A 23,175-nucleotide genomic window follows, 5' to 3' on the forward strand; every position below is an offset into this window, starting at 1 on the left:
CCCCCCGAGCGCTGTCTTCTGATTTACAAGTTACCTAATTTCAATTTCACGCTAAGAGTCGCTATTTTGGTTACAAAACTTGTTGATGCCAATCCCAACGACTACAAAACCTTTCTCTCCATTACAAATTCGCCTGGTCCCCTCTCCCCTGGCCGAATCCGTCTGGTTATCGACATTTGATCCCGTTCCTAATCGCCCGGTCGTTTATTTTCTGCCCCCCCACCCTTTTACGTTCTTGCACCTGGCCCTCCTTTTTCCCTTTCCCCCTTTATCCTGTTCATCATCCCAACACACACTTCGAAAAGTAAGACCGGTGCAGGTTTAGTTTCGCCCCCCCTCAGATCCCGTAGCTATGATTAGCACAACACGAGTAGACAAGAGAGATCTCAATTGAAAGCAGTCCGTCGAAGCAAGGGACGAGATGGTCAGAGCAAAGGCGGTGGTCCATAACCATATTATCAACAACGGACGATAATAACAGAACAGGGTAAAAAGGAGGGTCAGAGAGAGCAAGAAGGGAGGAAGAAACCATGAGTTCTCCTACCATATCACTCGACACGGCCACGAAATCAACATACCCGGACTCAACGCATACTCGGATCAACGATATTCACCATACACACTATACCCAGGGAGATCGATTAGCATCAGTACCGGCGTCGAACGACACAACGAAAGGAGAGCAGGAGCAAGGGACACGACACATTGACCCAAAGGCGAGCGCAGACGGCCGCGAAACCATCTTGGTCGAAACTCGAATCCCATCAACAAAGCCCTTGGTCCCCTCACACCTCCCTTTCTCCTCCACGAACCACCAATCACTCTCGCCGTCGCGATCGCCTCCACGACCTGTTGCTCGTATCGAGAACGACCAGCATCGTCGTCGCGTGTCGGTGTCTTCCACCTCGACCACGACCACGACCACGAACCGTGCGGCGAGACCAACACCCTCGTCGACGAGTCCGAGCACGACGTTTTCCCAGTCTCTACCTTCCTCGTCATCCACCCGTAAAACTCCCTCTTCACCCTCTGGCTCCAAGTCACGGCCCGTTCGTCGCCCTGCTGCGACTTCAGCCACCCCTCACGTCTACCTGCCGCCCTCAAATCCAAGCCCTTCAGAAAGTTTTAGCCCCGTCGCCATTCCTTTCTCCTCTCATAAGACCACTTCTCGTCATTCAGTGAAACGGCTGTCATTGGACATTTCTGATCCTCGACGGCCATCGTATTCTACCTCTACAGACGCTTATAACAACCAACCTATCACTCCCACATACGAGAACGGGCATATAGGAATCACGAGACGGCGTCAATCCATCTCCTTACCCAAGAACAACGCCACCAACCAAGACAGGCAAAACTCGCTCGATAACAAGGCCAGATCCCCGACGATACCGGCCGGACCTTCTGCGCTCGGCTGGTTCTCAGCGAACAGACTCACCTTGCCCCCGGTCGACCTGAAATCTCGAAAATCTGACGACGAGAGAGAAGACGACGACGACGATACGGAAACACCTCGACTGGCAAAGAGAAGCACAGCGAGAAGCAAGTGGGAGTGGAACATGACAGGTCTTCACAAGAATGGAGAATCGTCAAGCTCGGCGTCGTCCAGTTATGCAGGTACCCCTGCAATCAGCATGACCCCCGCCATGAGTGACGTATCCCTTTCATCAGACAATGGATACCCAGCCTACACAACCTCTCCTCCTCGCACGACTGTCCTCTCTTCTCAGCCCTCTTTGTCGAATCTACAACCGCTTCCTCACGACCCACACAACATACTGCCATTGTCGATGCCATCGTCTCCATACGCCTCGCCGCCCGTCTCTCGCGTCCCAACTCCGCATCACTCGCCCCATCCTTCACTTCATGACTTTGGTGGCGAGTATGCCGCCTCTTCGTCTGGTCCCGTCCCCAGTGGGTCAGGATCATCTCCTCGAACATCTATCTCAACCTCTTCCTCCCGACTGGGGTGGGGTGCCAGTAGATCTGACAGCCGAAGTTCGGCAGAGGATGACGATAAGCCCAGTCATGGTCCTGCTTACCATCGTCCAACCTGGTGGACTTCGCGGGCGTCAATCGATATTCCGATGCCCCCTAAGATCTCTTTGGCCACTCCCAGCATTCCACCGCCCAGACTAATGCGCGTCAGCTCCTCTGCAAACAAGCTCATTCCGACAGGGACACGAAGCTGGGGATGGCTGATCGAAAGGATAGGCAACGCGCTCGGATTGAGAGAGGGGAGAGTGGATTTGACACCGAGGAAAGGGATGACAGCGAGACAGAGGAATAGAGAGAGGGAGAAGTTGATGACAGGTCAACGAGGAGGTCGGAGAAGAAAGGAGAATCAAGTGATGGGCTCGACGTGGCTAGCGAGGGTCATGTTATTTGTGCCTACAGAGCCCGGAACGATTGTAAGTATTGTTGTCACACGATATGACGGTACAACAGGCTGATGATATCTTTACCTCCCTTTTGTAGACTTTGTTCCTCCTGTCCGTAGCAATGTTCGCCGTCACACTCACCTTCGCCCTGAAGCACATTTTGAATCCCGACAAAGAGCCCTTACCGTGGCGACAATACTGTACATCAAACTATCCTACCCTCTATTCTCTGCAAGATCCATCGCTACCCCCTCCGCATATCAATTCTCACGTTCATTCCAATCCCACTTTCCCTCATTCTCCATTACATGACTCCAACACAGTGCCTGTCAATTCATTCGCGCCTAATACAGCGAAACCGCTCACCCTCATGCCTCTCACACCGTCCCATCCTGCATGGCCGTACCACCCGCATTCGACTCCGCCATACTCTGCTGAAATGGCGACGGACGCGTTGGAAGATGCGCTTGAGCCTGTTGGAGTTTTGATCGGCGTCTTCACCACAGATGAAGGGGTGGAGCGGAGACACATGATTAGGCAAAGCTATGCCAGTCATTGGCGGAGTAGGACAGAGGGCACGGAAGGGGTGAGAATACGATTCGTGATGGGACGGCCTAGGAAGAAATACGAAGCGGCTGTGAAGCTTGAAATGGAAGGTGAATTGATAGCTGAAGACCTGCCAGTATGACGTACGAGACTGAGCTGACTGTCGCCTCAGCTTTCAACGATATTCTGTTGTTGGACATGGAGGAGAATATGAACAGCGGAAAGACGCACGCGTTCTTCTCATGGGCCGCAGCGAACGCCACAGTCCCAGATTGGGAATATCCCACATCATCTCGACCTTCGTCCTCGCCGTCTGATCCTGATTTCCGAGCGTCCAAAAATTTAGAGCAGTCCATGGCGACTTACGGTGATGCGGAGGAAGCGGTAGTCAAGGCCGAAGGTGCTCTTGGTGAACGATGGAGCAGACCTGCGCCTATATGGAGAGGGGAAAAAAGGCCGTCGTACGTCGTCAAGGCGGATGAGGATTCTTTCATCATGTTGGGAGAACTTGAAAAGAGGCTTAGGATCGCCCCGAGATCCAAAGCTTTCTGGGGATGTGAGTGGATTCAAGCCCAAGCACGCACCTCGGCACTACGCTTACCTGTTTGGTGATTGCAGACCTGGTGAAGAACCAATTCATGGCGGGAGAGTGCTACGCCCTGTCCTTCGATCTCGTTCAATACATCGCAGCGTCGCCCGCACTCAGGACATTGACTAGAGGGAAGGAAGATAAGTTGGTAGCGAAATGGATGAACATGCATCCTGAAAGGGAGCAGATCGTGTGGATGACGGAGAGATGCTGGATTTATGATCATCCCAAAGCTGGGACAGTGTGAGTCGATATTGCGCTGAAACAAGTTTAGCAGAGCTGACGACTGTTTGTCTCTGAATAGATACTCTCATGGATTCTTGTTCCCCTCCGCTGTCGCAGAGGTTAGATCTGAGAATCGTACTGGTCTATCTTCATCCACCATCGCACTTCGAGGAGGACCCGATGCCGCCCATGCGTATTCTACCGTATCGAAATTCGGTGTCGCTTATCGATCTCTCGCTAACGATATGACTGCTGTTGAACAAGTGGAAGCTCTAATCGAAGGTTCACCTCTGTCCAAACTTCGTGAAGAGTTTAGACATCTCCCATCTTCTTCGAACCCTCAAGACGCTACTCCTCAACAGATCTACTCTAAAATGGAGAACACCCGACAGAAGATCGACAAAGCCTTTGCGAAACGAACTTCGAGAACAGATCGTTTCCTTGGCGACGAGAGTGAAAGAGGAGGAACGGTCGTCGTCCATTATATCAAGAAACCAGATTGGTTTGTGGAGACCATGGTGGCGATGCTGGGTACGGCGGATGAACAGAGTGTATGGCATAGAGGTGTGGGAACAGGTCTAGGAGCGTTGGAAAGAAGGAAAGGGAGAGTTGAGAGAGGTTTAAGCGGAGATAGGGAAGAAGTGCGAGAAGGAGTCAAGTTGGGAAAGGCAGAAGGATTGTAAGGTAATAATGCAAGGTGGAGTATAAGAAAAAGGCGGATTCAGAGGAGAAGCAGAAATCAAAAGTAATAATGTCGTGTACATCGTATTTGTAATGTCTGTTTTGTCTCATGCCCAACCAAGCATTCATCCAGATTGGGCATCTAGTACACCCATAATACAGCTCGTCTTTGATGCAATGAATTGTATCTGCATAGTATACATCGTGAATCGCGCAGTCTCCGCCGAAACAGCAACAAAGGACATCCGACTGTGCTAAAACGGGCTGACTATACCTCCATACGATATTATAGCTGTTCTATCGCTAACGAACTTGTCTTGGACGATCCACAAAGCGACCAATATCGCCAGGCCTCCTCTTGCGCACCACGTTCTAGACCTGGGCATCCACGATCCTCATCGCTGCTGCACCCAGAGCGTCCAAAGCATCCTTCGTGTGTCCCTCCGCCTCGTCACTGGGACAGACACCATCACTCGTTGAGATATTCTCGTCCGATTCCCTCTTATCAATCAGATCCAGACCGAGCTCCCCTCTCCCCTCTTCGTCCACTTTCGACCTTCTTCCTACGTCCTTGATGGAGACTTTCTCACTACTTGCTTCATGTCCACTTCCCGCCGGAAAGATCATTCCCTTATAAGCCACATTGACGGTCGCCTCCCTCAGCTCATGCAGCGAGTGGATACTCGTACTCGCCTCAGAACTCAGTATGCTCAGGGCAATACTCGCTCTCTCGTTCGGGCTCGCCCCATCAAGTCCTTCCAACGGATCACGAGATGGCGAAAGGCGATAAGGAGTCGAATCGAACGTCGAATACGACGTCTGTTCTCTCACAGATCGCGATCGCGAATGACGACGAGGACTGATCCTGATCCGTTCAGGCGACAGATGATTCGTATCTTGATTTTGGATTCGTTCTGAAATAGTGGGAACGGGAATGGGAGTGACACATCGTGAAGGTAAAGAAGATAGTTCGGTCGCAGAAGTTGGAAAGGAGATCTGAGGGTCGTTCCCATCTCCAGTATAAGGATATGGTCCACTGGTGATATCTTCCACCAGAGGGAGATGCTCATACGATCCCGCAATACTTGTCGGTACTGATTCGGAACCAGGAGTGGGGAATGGATCGAGAGATCCTTGACAAAACAAGGTGGTGGGTCTCATTGATTCAGGGAATGATGGGGATCGTTGTGTGAGGCGATGCGTGTCGTCCTGCATTGTTGCTGGAGAGGCGTTCTGCTGATGGGCATCCGGTCTTCTTGCGGTAAGCAGATCGGAGCAGGCGGGAGAGGGAGGATCACCTGCAACCTCAGCTCCATCACCTGCTTGATCGCTTCCAGTATCAATCTTTCTTGTATCGTGCTTGTAGTCGCCTCTGCTTTCGATCGCTGTCCATTCTTCGTTCGGCATTCGCGGGGTCGCGTCTTCGGTAGAAGTAGAGGGAGTGATCGGGTTCAGATCTGGAGAGGATTTTGACATGGAGGTATAGCGCACCCCGAACGAGTCTGTCGAGTGTCTTGAACGTGGTAGGCTCGACGAGTCTTTCGGTTCCTGTTGAAGTTGGAATTGGAACGAAGGGGAGTTGTAACGGGAAGCGCTAGAGATGGATGATACAGATTGTGGACCAGAATGAAGACTTGAGGACTGGACGGCATTGGTCGGCAAGCGTAGCGGCGAGTACAACTCTTGAGTCGAGCCACCAAGACTGATAGGCAATGGAGTCTTCGGCTCTTCGGGCTCCAGGGGTAAGATAGGGATTGCTTGCGAATCGTCCGAATCCACGGAAGTTGTACGGGTCCCTGCGGGACTGACATCTACGCTCTCGCCCTCCGGTAAACTTGGCCGTTGACCTTCTTTGGTTGTTGTTATTCCATCCTTCCATGCCGCACCGAGGATACTTCTTCCCCACTCGCCGGCCCCTTCCTCTTCCAGACCGAACCTGGACTCTTTGAAACCCCTCAGCTGATCCGAAAAACGTTTAGAAAGTCGCGGTGTATAGTTATCCCTTTCTTTCTTGGACTGCATAAAGTTGCCAGGTTCTGCAGAGAAAGATTCGTCCCCCTCGGTCTCTGCATCTATATCACTTGATTCAGCTGCAGAAACCGGGTATAATTCGAGATCTCCACGGGGCCAGTCGTGCTCCTTTGCAGTGGAGGGTGGTGAGGAAACGTATCCTGCATCGAAGACATCTCTCACCTTAGCACGAAGGTGATCCAGACGGAATCTGGCACCAGTTGTAGTAGACTCCTTGGGCGATTGCAGCTCCAATGAGAACTTTCTCGGGAGGTGCTTGGATAAAAAATGAGACAGGCTAGCATCGTGACCTTGGCTACCAGTGTCGAGTAGTGTAGTGGATGCAGCTGGAGCCGATAGAGGTGTGCGAGGTGGTTTGAAACCGACTTCAAATGGCTGATCTCGACTTTGATGTCGTCGTCCATGAGCCGCTGAGATCAGTTTCAAATCGGACTCAGATAGTCCTTGCGCCTTGAGCGATTCAAGCCACGCTGGCGGAAGGTCTGAAAGATCTGGGGACACGTGCAAGTCGTGCTGTGGCAAGCAGTCAGTTCCAGCTTTAGGTACAATGAGATCGACAGCATTCACTTCAGTCTTGAATGGTCTCCCGATGCCCGCGTCACCGTCTTCACCGCTCTTGATCTCCAATATCTTCTCCGCTCTTGTCGACGACGATTCGTCAGCCTCCTCGATCACAGCAGCCTCATTTCGTTTCTTGCCCCGACTCCAATTGCCTCCACCACCGCTTCTCACCGAGATAGATTTTGCAGAATCAGGCGTTCTACCGTCTGGGGTATTCCTTCGCAGGACACTTCCGACTCTATCTAGTCCTTTCCCTATCCCCGACAACAGCTGACCGGACGATCGTTTCCTTCCCAGCCTATCAATGCTTCCTGTCGGAGTCGATGGAGCGCGAGCTTGAGGTGGGGCCAGGCTGATCGGTTGAACCGTACCATTCGACTTTGACTTTCTCGACACGCTGCTGGAGACGAACAGGATCCTCTTCCCTGCGCGGGGAGTTGATCTCGATTCCTCAACTTTGAGAGACGATGATGCCTTCGGACCGACACCTGCCACCGATGGTGATTCGGACATGATAGCCGTTACGGTGCTCTGAGTTGGTTTCGTTAGAGTGGCCGTGGATGGAACAGATGAGGTATGTCGAGATGAAAAGGACGATGAAGTTGCCGTGGTAGGTGTCGATGGCTGAATCGACGCGACCAGAGGCGATGTCGGTGACTTGTCGCAAAGGGAGGTGAGTTGAAACGGTGACGGTTGATTCGAACCACTTGTGCAACGGAAAGCGAGTTAGCCGACTTGGACATGACGAGCTCAATGAATCCATGCGATAAACAGGTCGGAGAGGTATTCCATGATGGCGGGGACCGACACATCGACCAGACACCAGTCCAAACCAATTGGCCCCGCGCCCATTGGCGGGATGGATCACACATCCTCGATCTTTGCAACAAAGGGCAGCCCACACATCCATAGACACATCAGCCAAAGGAAAGGGAACCTTACCAAGACGAATACAATCCCAGACAGAAGCAGACTCACGGATTGTTGTCTTTCCACCCACCATGATCTTCTTCATCCCCGTTATCGATGCTTGTTCTTCCGGAAAAGTCAAGACCTAAACCCCCAGGTGGGAGGGGTGGAAGTAGTTTGTCGGTCGCGCCGTCATTTCGAGAAGGACTGGGACGTGCCATGGACCTGGTGTGTTCACGTGTTGGGTTCGACTCTGGTCGAAAGTCTCGATGTGATGTGGCCACCAGCAGCAGCAGCAATGGTAGTGATGAGTGGTGGTAGTGATAGTATGGTCAAGGTTAGATGACACCTGAGCGAATCTGACCATGTTACGGTGTCAGATTGCTGTGTTGGAACGCGTGTACAGATTCATTCACAAGTGATCGGTCATACTCGTGTCAGTTCGATGCCGGGCCTCCTTTGATAACGCACGGACCGACACCGACACGCCTCGGACACTCCCACCAGACCCACAACACTCCACACTCCACACACACACATTCGCAATGACCACCCTGTGAGTTCACACCGTATGCACATCGCTGGGCTCCACTCCGCTTTCAAGAGGAGGCGGTCGTCCGTCATCAGCGTACGCTTCCTTGGTATCACATCGTCGTTGCACGCTTTGAAAGCTTTCACGGTGATGGTCGGTGTAGCGATCGTCTATGAATAGCGCGTTTCTGCAATCCCCAGAAAGCACACACGCTTCGGACCTGGCGATAAAAGTTATGTCTCATCCGAATGAGAATCTGCCACATGGGAAATCGCCGATGCGGCAAGCGGGATCATTCCTCGGCATTAGCGCTCTGGCCTCTGTCTTTTGTCTTATGTGAGGGGCTAGCTTACATCCTGCTGTGTCCGTGATTTTTCGAGATTTCTTCTGAACGACGTTTTGAGGTGACATCTAGACACTACAAAGTCGTAGTGTTCTCCTTCATTCAAAACACTTGAAAACGATATCAAAATGTACGTGTCGGATGGCTGATCGTATGCTTGGCTCTGCTGACAGTCTCTGTCTTCGTACTGCAGGTCCGCACCAGCTATCCTTGGTATCAACTTCGGGCAATCTTACGCCTCCATCGCTGTCATCGACAAGGTGTGTTGTCTCGTTGTCTTCGTCGAACCATGGAGGTAGCTGACAGTCTTGCAGGAGGGCCACCCTACATGTATCGCCAACGAGGAGGGTGAGAGGCAAATTGCTTGTGCCATCTCTTACGCCGGTGAACAAGTGGTGAGTGCTCGCCAGTTCTGTCGTGTCCATCTCATGCTAACTTGTTTTTTCAACAATCTCTTAGTACATCGGTAATGGTGCTACACCTCACCTCGTCAAGAATGGCAAGAACACCATCATGGGATTCCGAAATCTGCTTGGTCACACGTATGTGTTCGGTCCTACCTCTGTGTCTCATCTGTCTACCTGGCTAATCTGATTTCCTGTAACAGCTACGATGAGGTTGACCACACCGCCATCCTTACGGCCCCTTTGATCTCCACCTCCACGACCCCTGCTTACACCGTCGACATCCTTGTTCCTCCTCCCAAGCAAGCTACGCCTGCTTCTCGATCTGCTGCCACTTCAGGAGCCGCTACTCCTGCTCCGCAAGAACCCATCCCGTCCACTAAAACCCTCACCGTCCCCGAGGTCACCTCTCTCTTCCTTTCCACTCTTTTCCAATCCGCCACCGACTTCCTCGGTGTCAAGCCTACTGCCTGTGTCGTCTCTGCTCCCACGTGGTTCACCCCTGCCCAACGCGACGCTCTACGAAAAGCAGCTGAGGATGCCGGCATCAGCGTTCTGCAAGTTCTCGATGAGGCAGCTGCTGTTTTGGTTGGTTACCGAGTGGGCTTGAGCGAAGAGAGGAAGGAGAGAGGTCTATTGGGTAAGCCTGAGGAGGGCAATGCCGGTGAGGAGGAGAAGAGAGATAAGCGAGTCGTCGTCCTAGATATGGGGGAGACTAGCTTGGGTGTCAGTGTCATCCAGGTTTCAGAGGGAGAATATACCGTCTTGGCCAAGGATAGAGAGGACAAGCTCGGTGGAAGAGAGTTCGACAACTTGGTGGGCATTGAATCTTGTCGCGCTATGTTGAAACAATCGCTGATGAACCTCGGTTTGGGCAGCTCCTGAAACACTTCGCAAAGGAGTTTACAAAGAAGACCAAGGTCGCTCTTGACCTTCCTTGTGGAGAATCCGCTCCTATCGCTGACAAGCGTGCCGAAGCCAAGCTGAGAATTGCGGTCGAGCACACCAAGCGATCTCTCAGTGCCAGCAGTGGTGCTGCCACCTGTGCCGTGGTACGTTTATCTCTCCTTTTGAGAGGCTTCGGACATCCGCTGATCTACTTCCTTCTCTGTGCAGGAATCCCTCAAGGACGGAATGGATCTCTCCTCATCTATCAACCGACTACGATTCGACGGTCTCGCTTCTTCAGTCTACCGACAAGTCGGTGCCAAGCTCACCTCAGTCGTCCAGTCAGCCGGTCTCGACTTGGTCCAGATTGATGAGATCTTGCTCGCCGGTGCTTCTACTCTCTTCCCCGGCCTTCAACAAAACTTGTCTCTCCTCGTCGCTCCCACCACGCCCGTCACTGCCGCCATCGATCCCTCTCAGGTCATCGCTATAGGGTGTGCCCTCCAAGCTCTCCATCTCCGCACACTCCAAAACGGTCTCAAGGTCGAAGATGTCCTTGCTACCGCCCAGGAGACAGTCCCTACCACCTCCGCTCCTATCGGTATCGTCATCCCCGGTCAAGAGGGTGACAACCTCGCTGCCGTTGTCGTTGACTCCGGCGCACCATTGCCCGTCCGACGAAGAGTTGCCATCCCCGTCTCTAGCGCTTCCAAGGTTGTGCTTGAGCTCTGGGAGGGCAAGCACGATGTCAAGGTTGAGAAGGTTGAGCGAGCTCCAGTGGAAAAGGACGAAGATGAAGAGGACGAGGATGAGGATGACGAGGATGAGGAAGAGGAAGATGAGGAGGTCAAGACTCCCATCACCGTCAAGACCAAGGCCCTCGGTGCTGTCGAGGTGAACGTCTCTGACTCAGGTAATGTCTTATTGGAAGTTATCGTCCAGAGAGGAGGTGGTTTGGAAGTCCGAGCATGGGAAGAGGGCAAGGAAGAGTCAGCAGACAAGTTTGAGGTTTAGGTTTAAAAATCTGTTAGATCTAGTTATAGATTCGGTGGAAGGGTGTTTTTGGCTTGGCATGGCATGGTGGATATATCACAAATGCATCCATCGTCAAGCTCGTTCGCTGCGAATTGGATTCGATCATCTCAATTTCTTATCTTCAAAGTAGATCTTTTGGCGGGGAAAATAACACAATCAGCTTTGATCCCTTATCGGCCTTGATAGGCCGAATGCTGACTTATATGAACGATCAATCGAGGATGTGAGATTCACCTTGAGATATCTCATCTGCCAAACTCCCGCACCTACGAGCACGAAGATCTGAGCGAGACTCCACCAGATCGCTCTCGAGTTGGTGGCTTCGCTAGCGTCTCGGAAGGTTGCTTCCACCTCACGTAGATATCGTTGTTCACGTTGTATGTCCTCGACTTTACTATTGAGATCGCGAAGCTTGGAAGAGAGTGTAGAGACGTGGGATAGGTCGCCTCTGGCGATCGGCGATCGAGAACGGACAGGGTGGATAAGCGTCAGCAGCAGCTTTCGCGTGGAGAGCGAAGAGAAGAGAGAGAGAGAGGAGAAAAGAGGGACGCATGATGGAGATCGAAACGAGCGTGAAGGGACTGAGAGCGGAGGAAACCAAATCGGTTTGTACTCGTGCGAAAACTCACTGCACATCAGCTTTGGATGACCCCACATTGATATCGAGATACAACTTGATATGCTGGGTACTCAACCATCCACCCGTGATGTTGGAGTGCAAGCAGATATTGTGGTCTCCTGCGGACCATCCGAGGTGTGGGTTAGCTGGACTCATCATGGCTAGAGAAAAGAAAGGAAGAAGAAAGAGGTGGAAAGGACGGGAGAAGCTTAAAGCCAATTATCGCTTGAAAGGCCTCTCTCTCTCCGTCTCCTTTGACCGTTTTTGCTAAAGCTCTTAAGATGCGGTAGGAAGAAGACCTCAAAAATTCCACATACCAGGTTCATGAGAAGTGAAAGTGAACCTTCCATCCGGTGGACCCCTAGTGTTCACCACCGTATGTCCGCTCGACAGTTCCTGAACGACCGACAAACAATCAGCACTCGTACATCGATCCCGACACCCGCCACTCACCTCGACCGAGACGTGGATACCCATCTCATCGTCCATCTTCCATTCGTTCGCACCTTCGTTCCATAAGTACGCTTTGTAATGGCCTAGCAACGAAGCAAGAAACAAGAGAAATGTCAGTATGATGTCAGACGCCGAGCGAATATCGTTCGGCGATCGTGTCGCATCTCAAAAGGAAGGGAGCGACAACGGGAGGGAAGAGTGAAGCCGAAATTATTTCAACACAAGCACAGCTCACCTTCGACGATCGTATCACTCGGTAATTCTTCTAGGAAGCACTTCTTCTCGTTAGATTCAAAGTAGAAATGCAATGCCTGGTCCAGCATGCGTCCGCATTAGCTTCCTCGATTCAGGAGCCTGGAGAAGAGGGGGAATCACTCACATTTACCGCGGAGAGTAAAGGTAACGTACAGAGGACTGTCGATATTCCGAACAACTTCATCTTGAAATAAGCCTCTCACCAAGCCGGTAATGTCGAACGGGTATATCAGGGAGTGGTTCTGGTCCGGCCTGGTTGGTCCCAAGAACAGAGCGAGATGAGACGAACGAGAGCCGCGGGATGTATGACAAAGATGTAAGAAAGCGATACTTGCAATAGTCTACGATGCGAAAGTGATTTTCTCCGTTGTTCTGGATCTCGACGCGCTTCGTAGACAGGTGTGACGTGGAACTTCTGCTCTGCTATCTTCCTCTGAGATTTTGGCTTCTCGTCTCACCGTAGGAATGTTCAGTCCATATGCATGTAACTTCCGACGACACCACCGTCTTGAAAAATCAACTGAATAACAAGTCGAAGATAAGGCTATGCGAGATGAGATACTAAACAAGATCAAAAGATGCTACTGATTATCATATCAACAGACGAAGTGAGACGGTATACAGTAAGCAGAAAAGGTGACGGGAAGATGCTAGATGCAGACGGATGACTTGAAATGAGGGATAACAACAATGATTCTAATCATACTACAGATCACGAAAATCTCCTTGAAAGTGACTCCTCACGACCCAATCATCATCCCTGATGCACCGTAAACACGGCCAAACACGGATAGGTTGAAGGCGACAAGCTTGGTCATCCTCTCCGTCATCTCCTTGATCGGTTCAGCGACACCTTCGAGACCGTTGGACTTGATGAGGGCCAGCTCCTCATCTTTGCATCGTGCGAGATAAGCCTCGTGTCGTTCGCGAACCTCTCGAGGCACAGATCTTGTCGAGGAATATTTGTCACCTTCGCTCTCCGAAGCAGTGTCATCGTCTGAAGGAGGGGGATTAAGGGCCATAGCTGCTGTTGCCGTCGAGATGGAGTCACGTCTTTGACATTTGTCTGCGTTGGGCTCGAAGAAACTGCTAGTGGGATTGACCCTGTAGCTCAGGAGTACATCCGTCAGGACTTTGGTCACAACGACCCGTAGCCTCTGCAAGTCTCCATTCAACAGGTCGGATTCTCGTCGAACGTTCTTCGTAATAAAGCCACTCAGCGTTTTCGCCATGTGGACAATAGACTGCATCTCCTGGGTACTGGAGGGAGACGCAGGCCCTTCGAGGAATGCCGGACGGATGATATGGAAAGCTAGGCGGAATGACAAGTCGGTGAGCAATGTTTCCGCACTCTCTTGCGAGGTCGAGTCGTTGCGAGCTGTGATTTTGTCCATGATCATCTCAATGTCAAGTCGAGCTTTTGTCAGGCTATCGTGCATGACTTCCTGAGAGACTATGCCGTGTGTCTGGGTGAAGAAGTTGCGGAAAGCTAGAAGAATAGTATGTGAAATGGCGATGTCGACTGCCTCGGCACTAAGCACAAGGTCAGCTGGCGTCTCTGGAAGACGACCCATCGCTACTCACTGCAAGTCCTTGATCCTCCTAGAGTCCATCTTGAAGGATTCGGGCACATCAACCGACCCACTTATGGGACCGTCAACCACCTGGATTCCGTTTGAGCCCATCTGTCGTCTCTGAACCGCCGGTGGCCACTGATCTCCCGTCTGCCATTGTCCGAAGACGAGTTCCGTGAACCCATCACTCAAGGCGCGCATCACTAGCTCATTGTTGGTCCGACAGGCGCATTTCCCGATGAGATGAGATCGTGTGCGAGGTTCTGAGGCAGCCAGAACCCGTCGAGAGGCAGCGTTAAGCCAGTTTCGGGTCTGTGATGTTTCAAGTGACTTCTGTGAGAGGGTGAGGGAACTCTGGAAAGCAGCGAATTCGTATGTGTTCGCATGCTCCCAGAGGTACGGTCGCAGTGCGTGGACCTGATGATTGGCGATGTCCTGAGATGGCCATGATTGGGTTAGCAGGTTATACATCAATGCAATTACCAATACTCACCAGCTTCATGACCTCAGCACAGTCGAAACACTTCCTGAGACCTTGAGCGACATGGCCGGACAACGCGGTCTTGACCATGTCATCGACCATCGCATCCCTCACAGGTGCACAGTGGACCTTCATAGCCTCTCCAAGCTTCTCGAAGAGAGTGAGGTCAAACACACCTCGTCGGACCTGAATGGTGAGAAACTCTGGATCGAGAGCGGCATACAGTTCGGGAACGAGAGCGTGAGTGACGGTAGGACATGTCGCTTCGTGGGCGTCGAGAGCTTCTTTGGAGAATGAATGGGCAAAGTGGTTTGGGCAAGGTGTGGTCGAGCCCATCAAGGAGATCAGAATCTCTCGCAAAGCTGCAGAGACGTTAGCGATTGAAGGAGAGAAGAGAAGCGCTTCGACTCACTCTTGATGAGCTCAGGCAATCTGGACGGCCAGACTGCAGCCCTAGACCACCACTCTTTCTCATTGAGATCCTTCCTCCACCTTCCACATAGACAGGAGGGTATTCTTTCAAGCTTGCCTAACGCCGAGCCGTCTGATTGGACCGAGCTTTTGGGCATTCTCCACCTCACACATCGACATCCAGTCGCCAACTCCTCCGCGATCGTATCCCAGTACATGTCTGTAACGACACTTGATGCACGAGGATCAACGACAGGCGTATTGCCACCTGTAAAGACCTCGGCATAGCCGGATTTGCTCGCGAACTCGTAAGGCAGATTGACCGGTCGAAATGCGAGACTATCGAAGAGGAGGTCGTGTCGCAATTGAGGGTTCTTGAGAATTTCCAAAGCGTCAAGCGAACGAAGGGAGTGGATGTTGATTGCGGGTTGGCGACAGGCGACAACGCAATGCTGTTCCTCAGCCGAAGCTTTGGCTGACCGGTTGCCAAGGAGTCTTCGACCAAGATCCGCCGCAGCAGTACGCTGATGGTCAATCTTGGATGGCATTCTCCGCTCTTTCTCGTATGTCCTTGGCCAAGCATCTGAAGGAGTAGGAGTGTCATGCCCCGATTTGCGACGCTTGAATACAGGAGTAGCAGTGGGAAGGGAGGCGGCCCGACTACGTTTCTGTCGGGTGGGCATAGGCGAGGGCTCGGGAAAGTGCATCGCCGGGGATGGAGATGGATTGGCAGAAGCGGTGCGGTTGAGTGGGGCGGATGTGAGTAGCGAAGAGGAAGGGTAACTTTGGTAATTGGAGGGTGTGGGATCTTCCACAGAAGGTATGTCCATTGTGATATGATGGGGACTGGGACACCGGCTCGAAGATGCTAGAGGTTGCGTGTTGGAGTCATCCCATGATGCAGCCTGCGCTCTCCACCGTTCCACTGCAGTGGCCTCTCCCTCCTCTTGCGGACGACTGACATACGAGACAGAGGAAGGATCGCTAGCCTCCTGAGACCATGTAGCTAAGGCGTTGGTGGCAACAGGAGGACTAGTGCAGGGATTAGAGGGCCGAGGCAAGCCAACTGGATTCTTCAGCTTGTTGTCAGTGGGTGAGGTGGAGGGGTCTTGCGTGGGTTGATTGGCGTGACGAGAGGACGGTCGATGTTGCCGCAAAGGAGAAGGAGGTGCATGATTTTGGTCCATGATGAGGTGCAGCCTGTGAGCGGAGTACACATCAGCTTTCCCGTCAGAGCAGAATACTGATTTTGCCACTGACCAAATTAGATAAGGCTAAAGGCTGCTAATCGAGCGCATGGGTACGACAAATCGAAGAGACAATCGAATGATGGAGAGAGTCGAACGCATGTAGGCAATTATATATCGCATGTCCGATAAGTAAGCCGTATTCGAAATGATCGTTGACGAGTTCATGAGACAGGATGCAAACCGAAGGGAGGAGAAGATACAGACAGGTCAGCAAGTGGCGCAATAGATTGATCCACGCTTCCGCTCGGTTTGGAGAGAGGAGGAAAGGGGGTTAGGAAAAGGGGGATTTCGCAATGACGCCTCCGCAGAAGCAGAACGCGGTCTGAACCCCTTTCGTCTGGTCTGGGTGATCATAAAGTGAAACCGGAGAGGCGCATCACCGAGTGGAATAGGAGGTGGTCGACTTTGCCGCATTCACGAAACAGACGAGGAAAGCAGCGGTTTTGCTGATTCCCCAACATCGCAAGCAGCTTCTGACACCCGAGGATCCGATCGGGAATGGCGGAAAAGAGGGTTGATACACACGCCAACACACAGCGCCAGGGGTGACAAAGGAAGGGGGATTTGTGTTTCATGTCAAGCACCCCTACTCACCTATCAGAATTGTCGAGGAGAATGTCCAGTCCGTGGTCCCGGAAGCGGGCTGATGATCTGACGATGAGGGTTCTATCTGCTGATGGTCAGTGCTCTTCGCTCAAGCCACTTTCTACACAGCAAGGAACACCCTCAACCAACATGAATCGGGAAAAGGGTTGGGAAGCCCTTGAAAGGTGGATGCAGCTGACCGAAAGGCCTCACTCACATAAAAGCGTCAGACTCAACCTATGAGTCGGCGGTCCGGAAGTTGTCGTCACTCTTCAGCCTTGTCCCTTCTTTCGATCCCGTTGACGATCGATCTTAGTTTGTGCAGTATAGGAGCGGTGTTTGATGCAAGCCGTTCAACGGATCCGGTCAACCAGGTCGACTTGGCTTGTGGTAACGCAGCGAGACCTGTCTCGGGATATGAATACTACGTATGCAAGAGTAAGATTCAAATCAGATCTGAGGGTTTAAGTCTGATCAGCGTAGGTTTCTTGTATGGAGACTGACAATCAGAAGGAAAAGTAGCACACCAAGCAGGATCTCAACTGATGAAACGGAACGATCATGCGGGACATAACGTCGAGCACAGATCAAATAGAGAAGTAGGAAGCAGCACCGACCACGGGTGATCTGATCGATTGAGTGTGGGGGTAACGGATGTATGTATGAACCGAGGCTTGACTTCTTCTCGAACCAACCAGGCAATCTGTATATACAGCACAGGCGCGTGAGCTGGGACTTGGCCAGGTTCATGGAACCAATGGTCGCAGCCACTTCGCGTTCGAATGTCCTTTGCGCCCTGTCCCTCTCTTCTGCTTGCTCGTCATTGAACGCCTTGACCCCTGATCCCGATGAATGTCATCCCCCCAATATCCGCTCTGATTGAGACCATACTCCCAAGTTGATTCACACAGCTGCGGATCCCATCCCGGTCACTGTTCTCCGCATGATAGCGAGTGAACAAGTTCGTGGGGTCGGGGGAGGGGGCACAAGTCCAGATTTCAGCATCACACCACCCTGTTCCCGCGAAAAGCAAAAAGAACAATTGATTATTCGTTTTTGGCTTTTGCGGTGTCGGGTCACCGACGGATTGACCTTTAGAACTCTTTTGTACTTCTGTCGACCGAAGACCAAAGCGAGGTCCCGGGTGAAAGAGCATGGTTCAGAGCTAAGTAAAACTTAAGACTGAAAAGACAAAAAGGTTCGTTGACAGACCGAAAAGAGACAAAACCATAGGAGGGAGGCGAGGAACACGGCGAATTAAGACTAGATAGGCACCACCTGCGCGTGGGGTGCACGGAGGAGACCGACCAACCATCACCATCATCATCATCATCATCATTCGATTCGATTCGATCACACTGCGAAAGTGTGGGAATCTAGCGACTTGACCTCACGGGGGAACAGCTTGTGTTGTGGATAACCAGACGATATAGACAGTTGCAAGACAGTCCCATCACTCACCTATCACTCCTTGCTTGCAATCACGGTTCTCAGCGGCGGGTCGAGCGGTGCGGGAATGAATGTGTTGAACTGTTGATGTAGTACTTTAGTACTATGTGAAGTTAGGTGAAGTCGACGATGTGGAAGAAGATGATGATGATCAAAATCAAGATCAAAGATGCAGATGCAGATGCAAACGCAATGTATTTAGTCGTGATTGAGAGTTTTACCATACCCTACCACCAAGCTGCTCGGTCGGTCGCATCCGTCTCTCTCCCTTAGCAATCGGTGACAAGTAGCAGAGAATGGTAAGAATCCCATATGACACAACCAGTGCCGATTCAAGACAACGACCCACGACGACGACGACTACGACAACCCCGGCTCCCACGCAACGTTTCAGATTCTCGGATCCACTCGAAAGTTCACTTTTTGAGATGTGTTATGCCGGTATATTACTATTATTATTCTACCCTTGTCTTCGCGCTGTGGGAGATTGACCCTTTTTGTTCTTTTGTTCAAGCCGCAGTGTCACTTTCCCGTTATTTGGTCCAGCGAGTGCTGTCATCTTGTCTTTGTCTCCGGGATTTACATCCAACTGGGGGAACTGACGCAACAGGTCGTTTCTTTCCCCTCCCTCGTCCCCTGTCCCCCTCATTCCCACTCCCATCTCTTCTCCTTCCCCGACATGACCCTGCATTTTGACATTGTACGTATGTCTGGGAACAGGGTTTTGTCCACGGTACGGAGAAGGCATAACATAATTTATGTCCGAAAGTGATCCAAAACGTTTAGGTGTCTCGTCTGGCGGTCGTGCTGTCTTCTTTGGTATGCCCATGACGAGTTGCATAACTCATCCAAGGCCTTCCCGAGCACAAGACACAAGCACAGGGGAAACGCTTGCGAATGCAAGGTATCCTCGAAGACGTGTGTGGTGAGGGAATCTCCGAAGAGTGCGGAAGGGGCAAAGCGAGCAGACTTGAAATCTGAAATTTGTACATGTATTTACGGATGAATTGATTCGAGACCCCCACCTTCCTCGTTCGGGACATTTTTTTTCTCTTTGGGACTGATCCGAGACATCTCCTCCATCGACCCTTTTTCCATCCTCATCGCCTCTTTCCCGCCTCGTTTTCTGTCATGATCGACACGCATTCTGAAGCATTGGTCGTGCGAACGGCTGCATCTCCCCCGCAAAAGGGTTTCTAGGTTGATCGGCACCAAAACCATAAGTGGCGGATGACGACTTTTGGTGATGGATGATAATGCACAGTCTTTTCACTCTGCTTCCGCATGCGCAATTGAACCTTGAGTTAAGACATCTGAGCAGTGGTACGTCTTGTCCGAAATCCGAAGATCGGTGATGAAAGCCATATCCATGCAAAAGATGCTCCCACGTTATGTGTTTCCGTTGAGAGGAACCGCTAGTGCTCAAGCTCAAGTAATGATGTTACTGTTCACGTGAAGCCAGGTACAGGGGGACCTACCATCTATCATCGAGTTCTCTGCACGTCTATATGTGCACGGAACATGCTTGGATGGAGTCGCCAACACATAGACTTGTCTGATGAGTAGAATCATACCGACCGAAGCAAGATACTTGACACCTCTAACGACCCCTGCTTGCCCGCTGAAAACGAAGAATTTGTCCCCCCCGCCGCCCCCTTCCAGATACACCGGTTTTGTCGATCTCATCCCACGCGCCAAGCATAAACCGCAACCTTGTTTTGTTTTCCTAACCCTGTTTCATTGTGTTGGAATGTCTCGCAGAAGAGCGAGGGGGTTCGCGTCCTAAAAGTGGTAGCGTCAAAAGGGATGGGATGCCTCATTACGTTACCATGTCTGGAGTGGGGGGGATGGGGTATGTGGCTTTTCTCCATTCCGTCGTCATGATGGAAAACCGTTGCTTCGGAAGCTGATCATCTTTTTTCTCTTCTCTCCTTGTTTGTTCTCGTCGACTGGGTAAGCGTGAGAAGAACAAAAGAGGAGAACGGGAAGACATGTTACGGCAAACCCCCCACACCCACAAGAGGAGGTGCCTCTTGATGACAGACGAGACTACTCACCTCTGACGAGGAGTGGAAATACCGCGTATCAACTTGATATGATTGATCGCTCACTTTGATAACCGGGGATACCGGAGATTAACCTTGTTTCCTCCATCCGAACACCTTCTATCACGGCATATTCAAAGACATCCTCTGGGGACATCGGCTGTCTATTATGACCATCATCACTCGGCCTGCTCTTCCGTCATCACAAACAGCTCTCCGGACTACTCGGACCCACGTCGTCGACGTTACGTCTTGCCATTGCAACCGGAGGCAGTCTGGCGTGCTACCGAGAGATATGGAAATAGCCATCGGGTGGAGCTAAGGTGCGGTCCCGTTAGAACACCACGCGGTAGTGGTGAAGGTGGATAGCTGTTGGTTGGTGGTGGTGGATCCACTCGGTGACTATAGAAGCGCGACCCACTCGGACCGCCTACATCCGGTCGAAAACTCAAACATCATCAGAACGGAAGGCGATCTCTTGGCTACGGTGAATCGATGGAATGTATCGTGAGGAATAATGACCAAGAGACAACCAGATCCCTTCGCTAAACATTCCAGTCGTGTCTTGAACTATGTTCATGCACACACTTGGATGTGCGAACGAGAAAGGAACACGATATCCCCAACGACTAGCCCAAGGTGCACAACGTCCGTCCGTTCACTCATGCTCTTACGAGAGAATTGAGATCTCTTTGTCTTTGGTGCCCATCGGCCCCCCTTTCAGCCCACCCTTAGCCCCGATCGCACCAGAATCAAACTGTGCTGGACGTGACAGACAGACGAGGCTGCATGTGTCTGCTACATTCGAACGGGTGTGGTTGGTACTAGACTCCGAATCATCCCCCTTGCCCTGCGTCCCTGGATGCACAAAGTACAACTGATGCTACTCCACGACTTCGGACATGCACCACTTCGATTCGTACGACTCCCGTCGCAGTCACGTCCTACGACTTGCTCCACCCCTACCGCGTTCGTCCCGTCCCCAAAAGTGACAAGCATCAACCCATGTGCCTACCCGTATGTCCGCGTCTTCAGGAATCAATGGAGATGGGCACGTTGAAGCTTTGGCAGCCACTCCGCTCGGGTCTTGTATCAATGACTCCTAAGTCAGAACTGCCTGTGAGCAGACCCCGAGGGCTCTTCGAAGAGTGACAAGTACGGTCGGAGACACAGGCAGAGTCCTCGTGAACTGGAATCCTTAAGAGTGCTGCGAAGTCTCACCGACATGCCTCGAAGGTAAGCTGGTCGACTTGTTTGGAAACTCGAAAGAGTGCTAATGATTTCATTGTCATACATGGATAGCTCAGACAGTGATAGGTGTATTACATAGCAATGAAGTGTGCAAACGTTGATGGAAGCGTGCTCATCGTCCTCGCTTCGAAGGCTGGTGAAGGTCGAAAGAATGTCGTTGATACGCTTTTCGGCCATAAACGCAGATCCCGATCTGGGTTCGTCACGTCGCTCTCAGCCCACCAGCAAAGGTCAAGTCAAGTTACTCACTTCTTTCATAGTCATGTATGACATTCCAAGCCCACGACTGGCCTCGTCCTCCTCTTGCAGTTTGCTCACCTACGCGGTACAGCTGGGTAAATTGCTTTTTCTTCGCTCACTGTCACAGGTGAAGCACCTACCTCTTCATCGGTCAGACTTAATGCTGGATCAAAGTCGATCGACTTGAATTTCTCCTCACCCAACACACTCTGTGCACAAGGGGAACAACAATCGAGGAACACTGATCTGGGCAAACCTGTTGTATCATTCTCGGGGACGTTGGAGTTGTGAACGGTCCAGAGGTATATGTCCGAATTGCAATCTGGCGCAACCCGAAGATGACATCGAGTAAGGAAAGGAGTCTTTTGCCAACGGGGAAGGGGCATAATGTCGCTGGCAGGAGCGGTGTGGAGAGAGCGAGCAAACATATCGATGGGTAGTGATCTTCGAACAAGATTGTTGCTAAAGGCTGTGTCCTGGCTGTTTGAGTGTGAGGGTGGCGGGAGATGGGAGGAGTAGGACAGCCGAATGGTAGGCTAGAAAGGTGATTTAGAGTGATTTAGATGGCAGATAAAAGAACACGGAGACGGTATCTGACCGAAATGCCAATCATATGACTCACTCTAGCTGGACTCCCGATGGCAAGGCCAGTCCCAGTAAACCTCCCATGCGACATGTAACCCGCCACCGTACTCTTCTGGTTGTCCCTGCTTCTGGTCGGTGCTGAACTGTTCTTGATCGAGTCTTCCTCGAAATCTTCGGCCACGGACTGAAGAGGGCGACTTTGGCGGCCGGCAGCAGTGTAAGCCCATGACCTGCGTGTGTTAGTGGTATGATAAGAACCAGACGACGGTTGTGTCGCAGGCTCTCTGCTTCTGCTGATCGTCGACATAGGAGGTTGAGCGTCGGTCGTGATGTAATTTAGGTTTTTGGTCGTCTGGTTGCTCATGGCGATTATTGCTGTGCTAGAATACATGATGGTTTGGCATTGTGAGACTGCGTGAACGTTCAGATCGGATCAGACGGAAACAAGATATGAAAGAAGGTTATAGATGTTGTCGCTTTTCTGGCCGTTGGTTCTTCTTTAAGAGGTCGCCTTCCTTTTTAGCTTCAATCCTGTAGCCCAATATGAAACGAATGGCTTCTCGACTGGAGGTCTTCGATTCGATTTGACGAATGACTCTTTGACCTGCACAGGTCCAGGCTATCCTTCCGCCCGCCTATGCCTATCCCTGACACGGATTGCATACAGTACATCCAGCTATAATCACAAGGTGATTGTACAACAGAACGCAGTGAGCCAGACACGACGGCAGGGAAGGGACGAGCGGGTCGGGAAGATGTTTGAGCATAGGACGGGTTGATCAATCGCGTTAGCCAGCCAGAGATTCACAGCTTTTCAGCCAAGTACGTCGGTATCGATGCCAGACCCCGCCT

General features: G+C 51.6%; 5 protein-coding genes across 5 annotated transcripts; 2 read left to right on the forward strand and 3 right to left on the reverse strand.

Annotated features, from left to right (window-relative positions):
* Positions 1-530: 530 nt before the first annotated feature.
* Positions 531-4,424, forward strand: IAR55_005732 (uncharacterized protein; the record flags this gene model as incomplete). Its single annotated transcript, XM_066948822.1, has 5 exons — positions 531-2,411; positions 2,479-3,037; positions 3,100-3,483; positions 3,546-3,759; positions 3,821-4,424. 5 exons carry the CDS (start codon positions 531-533, stop codon positions 4,422-4,424), a joined length of 3,642 nt encoding a protein of 1,213 aa, XP_066800595.1.
* Positions 4,425-4,794: 370 nt separating this feature from the next.
* On the reverse strand, positions 4,795-8,144 carry IAR55_005733 (uncharacterized protein; the record flags this gene model as incomplete). Its single annotated transcript, XM_066948823.1, has 3 exons — positions 4,795-6,966; positions 7,021-7,720; positions 7,993-8,144. 3 exons carry the CDS (start codon positions 8,142-8,144, stop codon positions 4,795-4,797), a joined length of 3,024 nt encoding a protein of 1,007 aa, XP_066800596.1.
* A 324-nt stretch (positions 8,145-8,468) lies between these two features.
* On the forward strand, positions 8,469-11,104 carry IAR55_005734 (uncharacterized protein; the record flags this gene model as incomplete). The annotated part of the gene is made up of 8 exons (XM_066948824.1): positions 8,469-8,479; positions 8,992-9,058; positions 9,113-9,193; positions 9,258-9,340; positions 9,406-9,802; positions 9,848-10,018; positions 10,081-10,254; positions 10,319-11,104. 8 exons carry the CDS (start codon positions 8,469-8,471, stop codon positions 11,102-11,104), a joined length of 1,770 nt encoding a protein of 589 aa, XP_066800597.1.
* A 123-nt stretch (positions 11,105-11,227) lies between these two features.
* Positions 11,228-12,636, reverse strand: IAR55_005735 (uncharacterized protein; the record flags this gene model as incomplete). The annotated part of the gene is made up of 7 exons (XM_066948825.1): positions 11,228-11,257; positions 11,360-11,573; positions 11,755-11,863; positions 12,062-12,140; positions 12,198-12,280; positions 12,433-12,508; positions 12,577-12,636. 7 exons carry the CDS (start codon positions 12,634-12,636, stop codon positions 11,228-11,230), a joined length of 651 nt encoding a protein of 216 aa, XP_066800598.1.
* A 556-nt stretch (positions 12,637-13,192) lies between these two features.
* Positions 13,193-16,105, reverse strand: IAR55_005736 (uncharacterized protein; the record flags this gene model as incomplete). The annotated part of the gene is made up of 4 exons (XM_066948826.1): positions 13,193-13,985; positions 14,037-14,461; positions 14,520-14,869; positions 14,920-16,105. The coding sequence occupies 4 exons, from the start codon at positions 16,103-16,105 to the stop codon at positions 13,193-13,195; spliced, it is 2,754 nt and encodes a 917-aa protein (XP_066800599.1).
* Between the last annotated feature and the right edge of the window lie 7,070 nt (positions 16,106-23,175).

The sequence above is a fragment of the Kwoniella newhampshirensis genome, chromosome 12 (assembly GCF_039105145.1).
Source record: "Kwoniella newhampshirensis strain CBS 13917 chromosome 12, whole genome shotgun sequence".
Classification (NCBI taxonomy): Eukaryota; Fungi; Basidiomycota; class Tremellomycetes; order Tremellales; family Cryptococcaceae; genus Kwoniella; species Kwoniella newhampshirensis.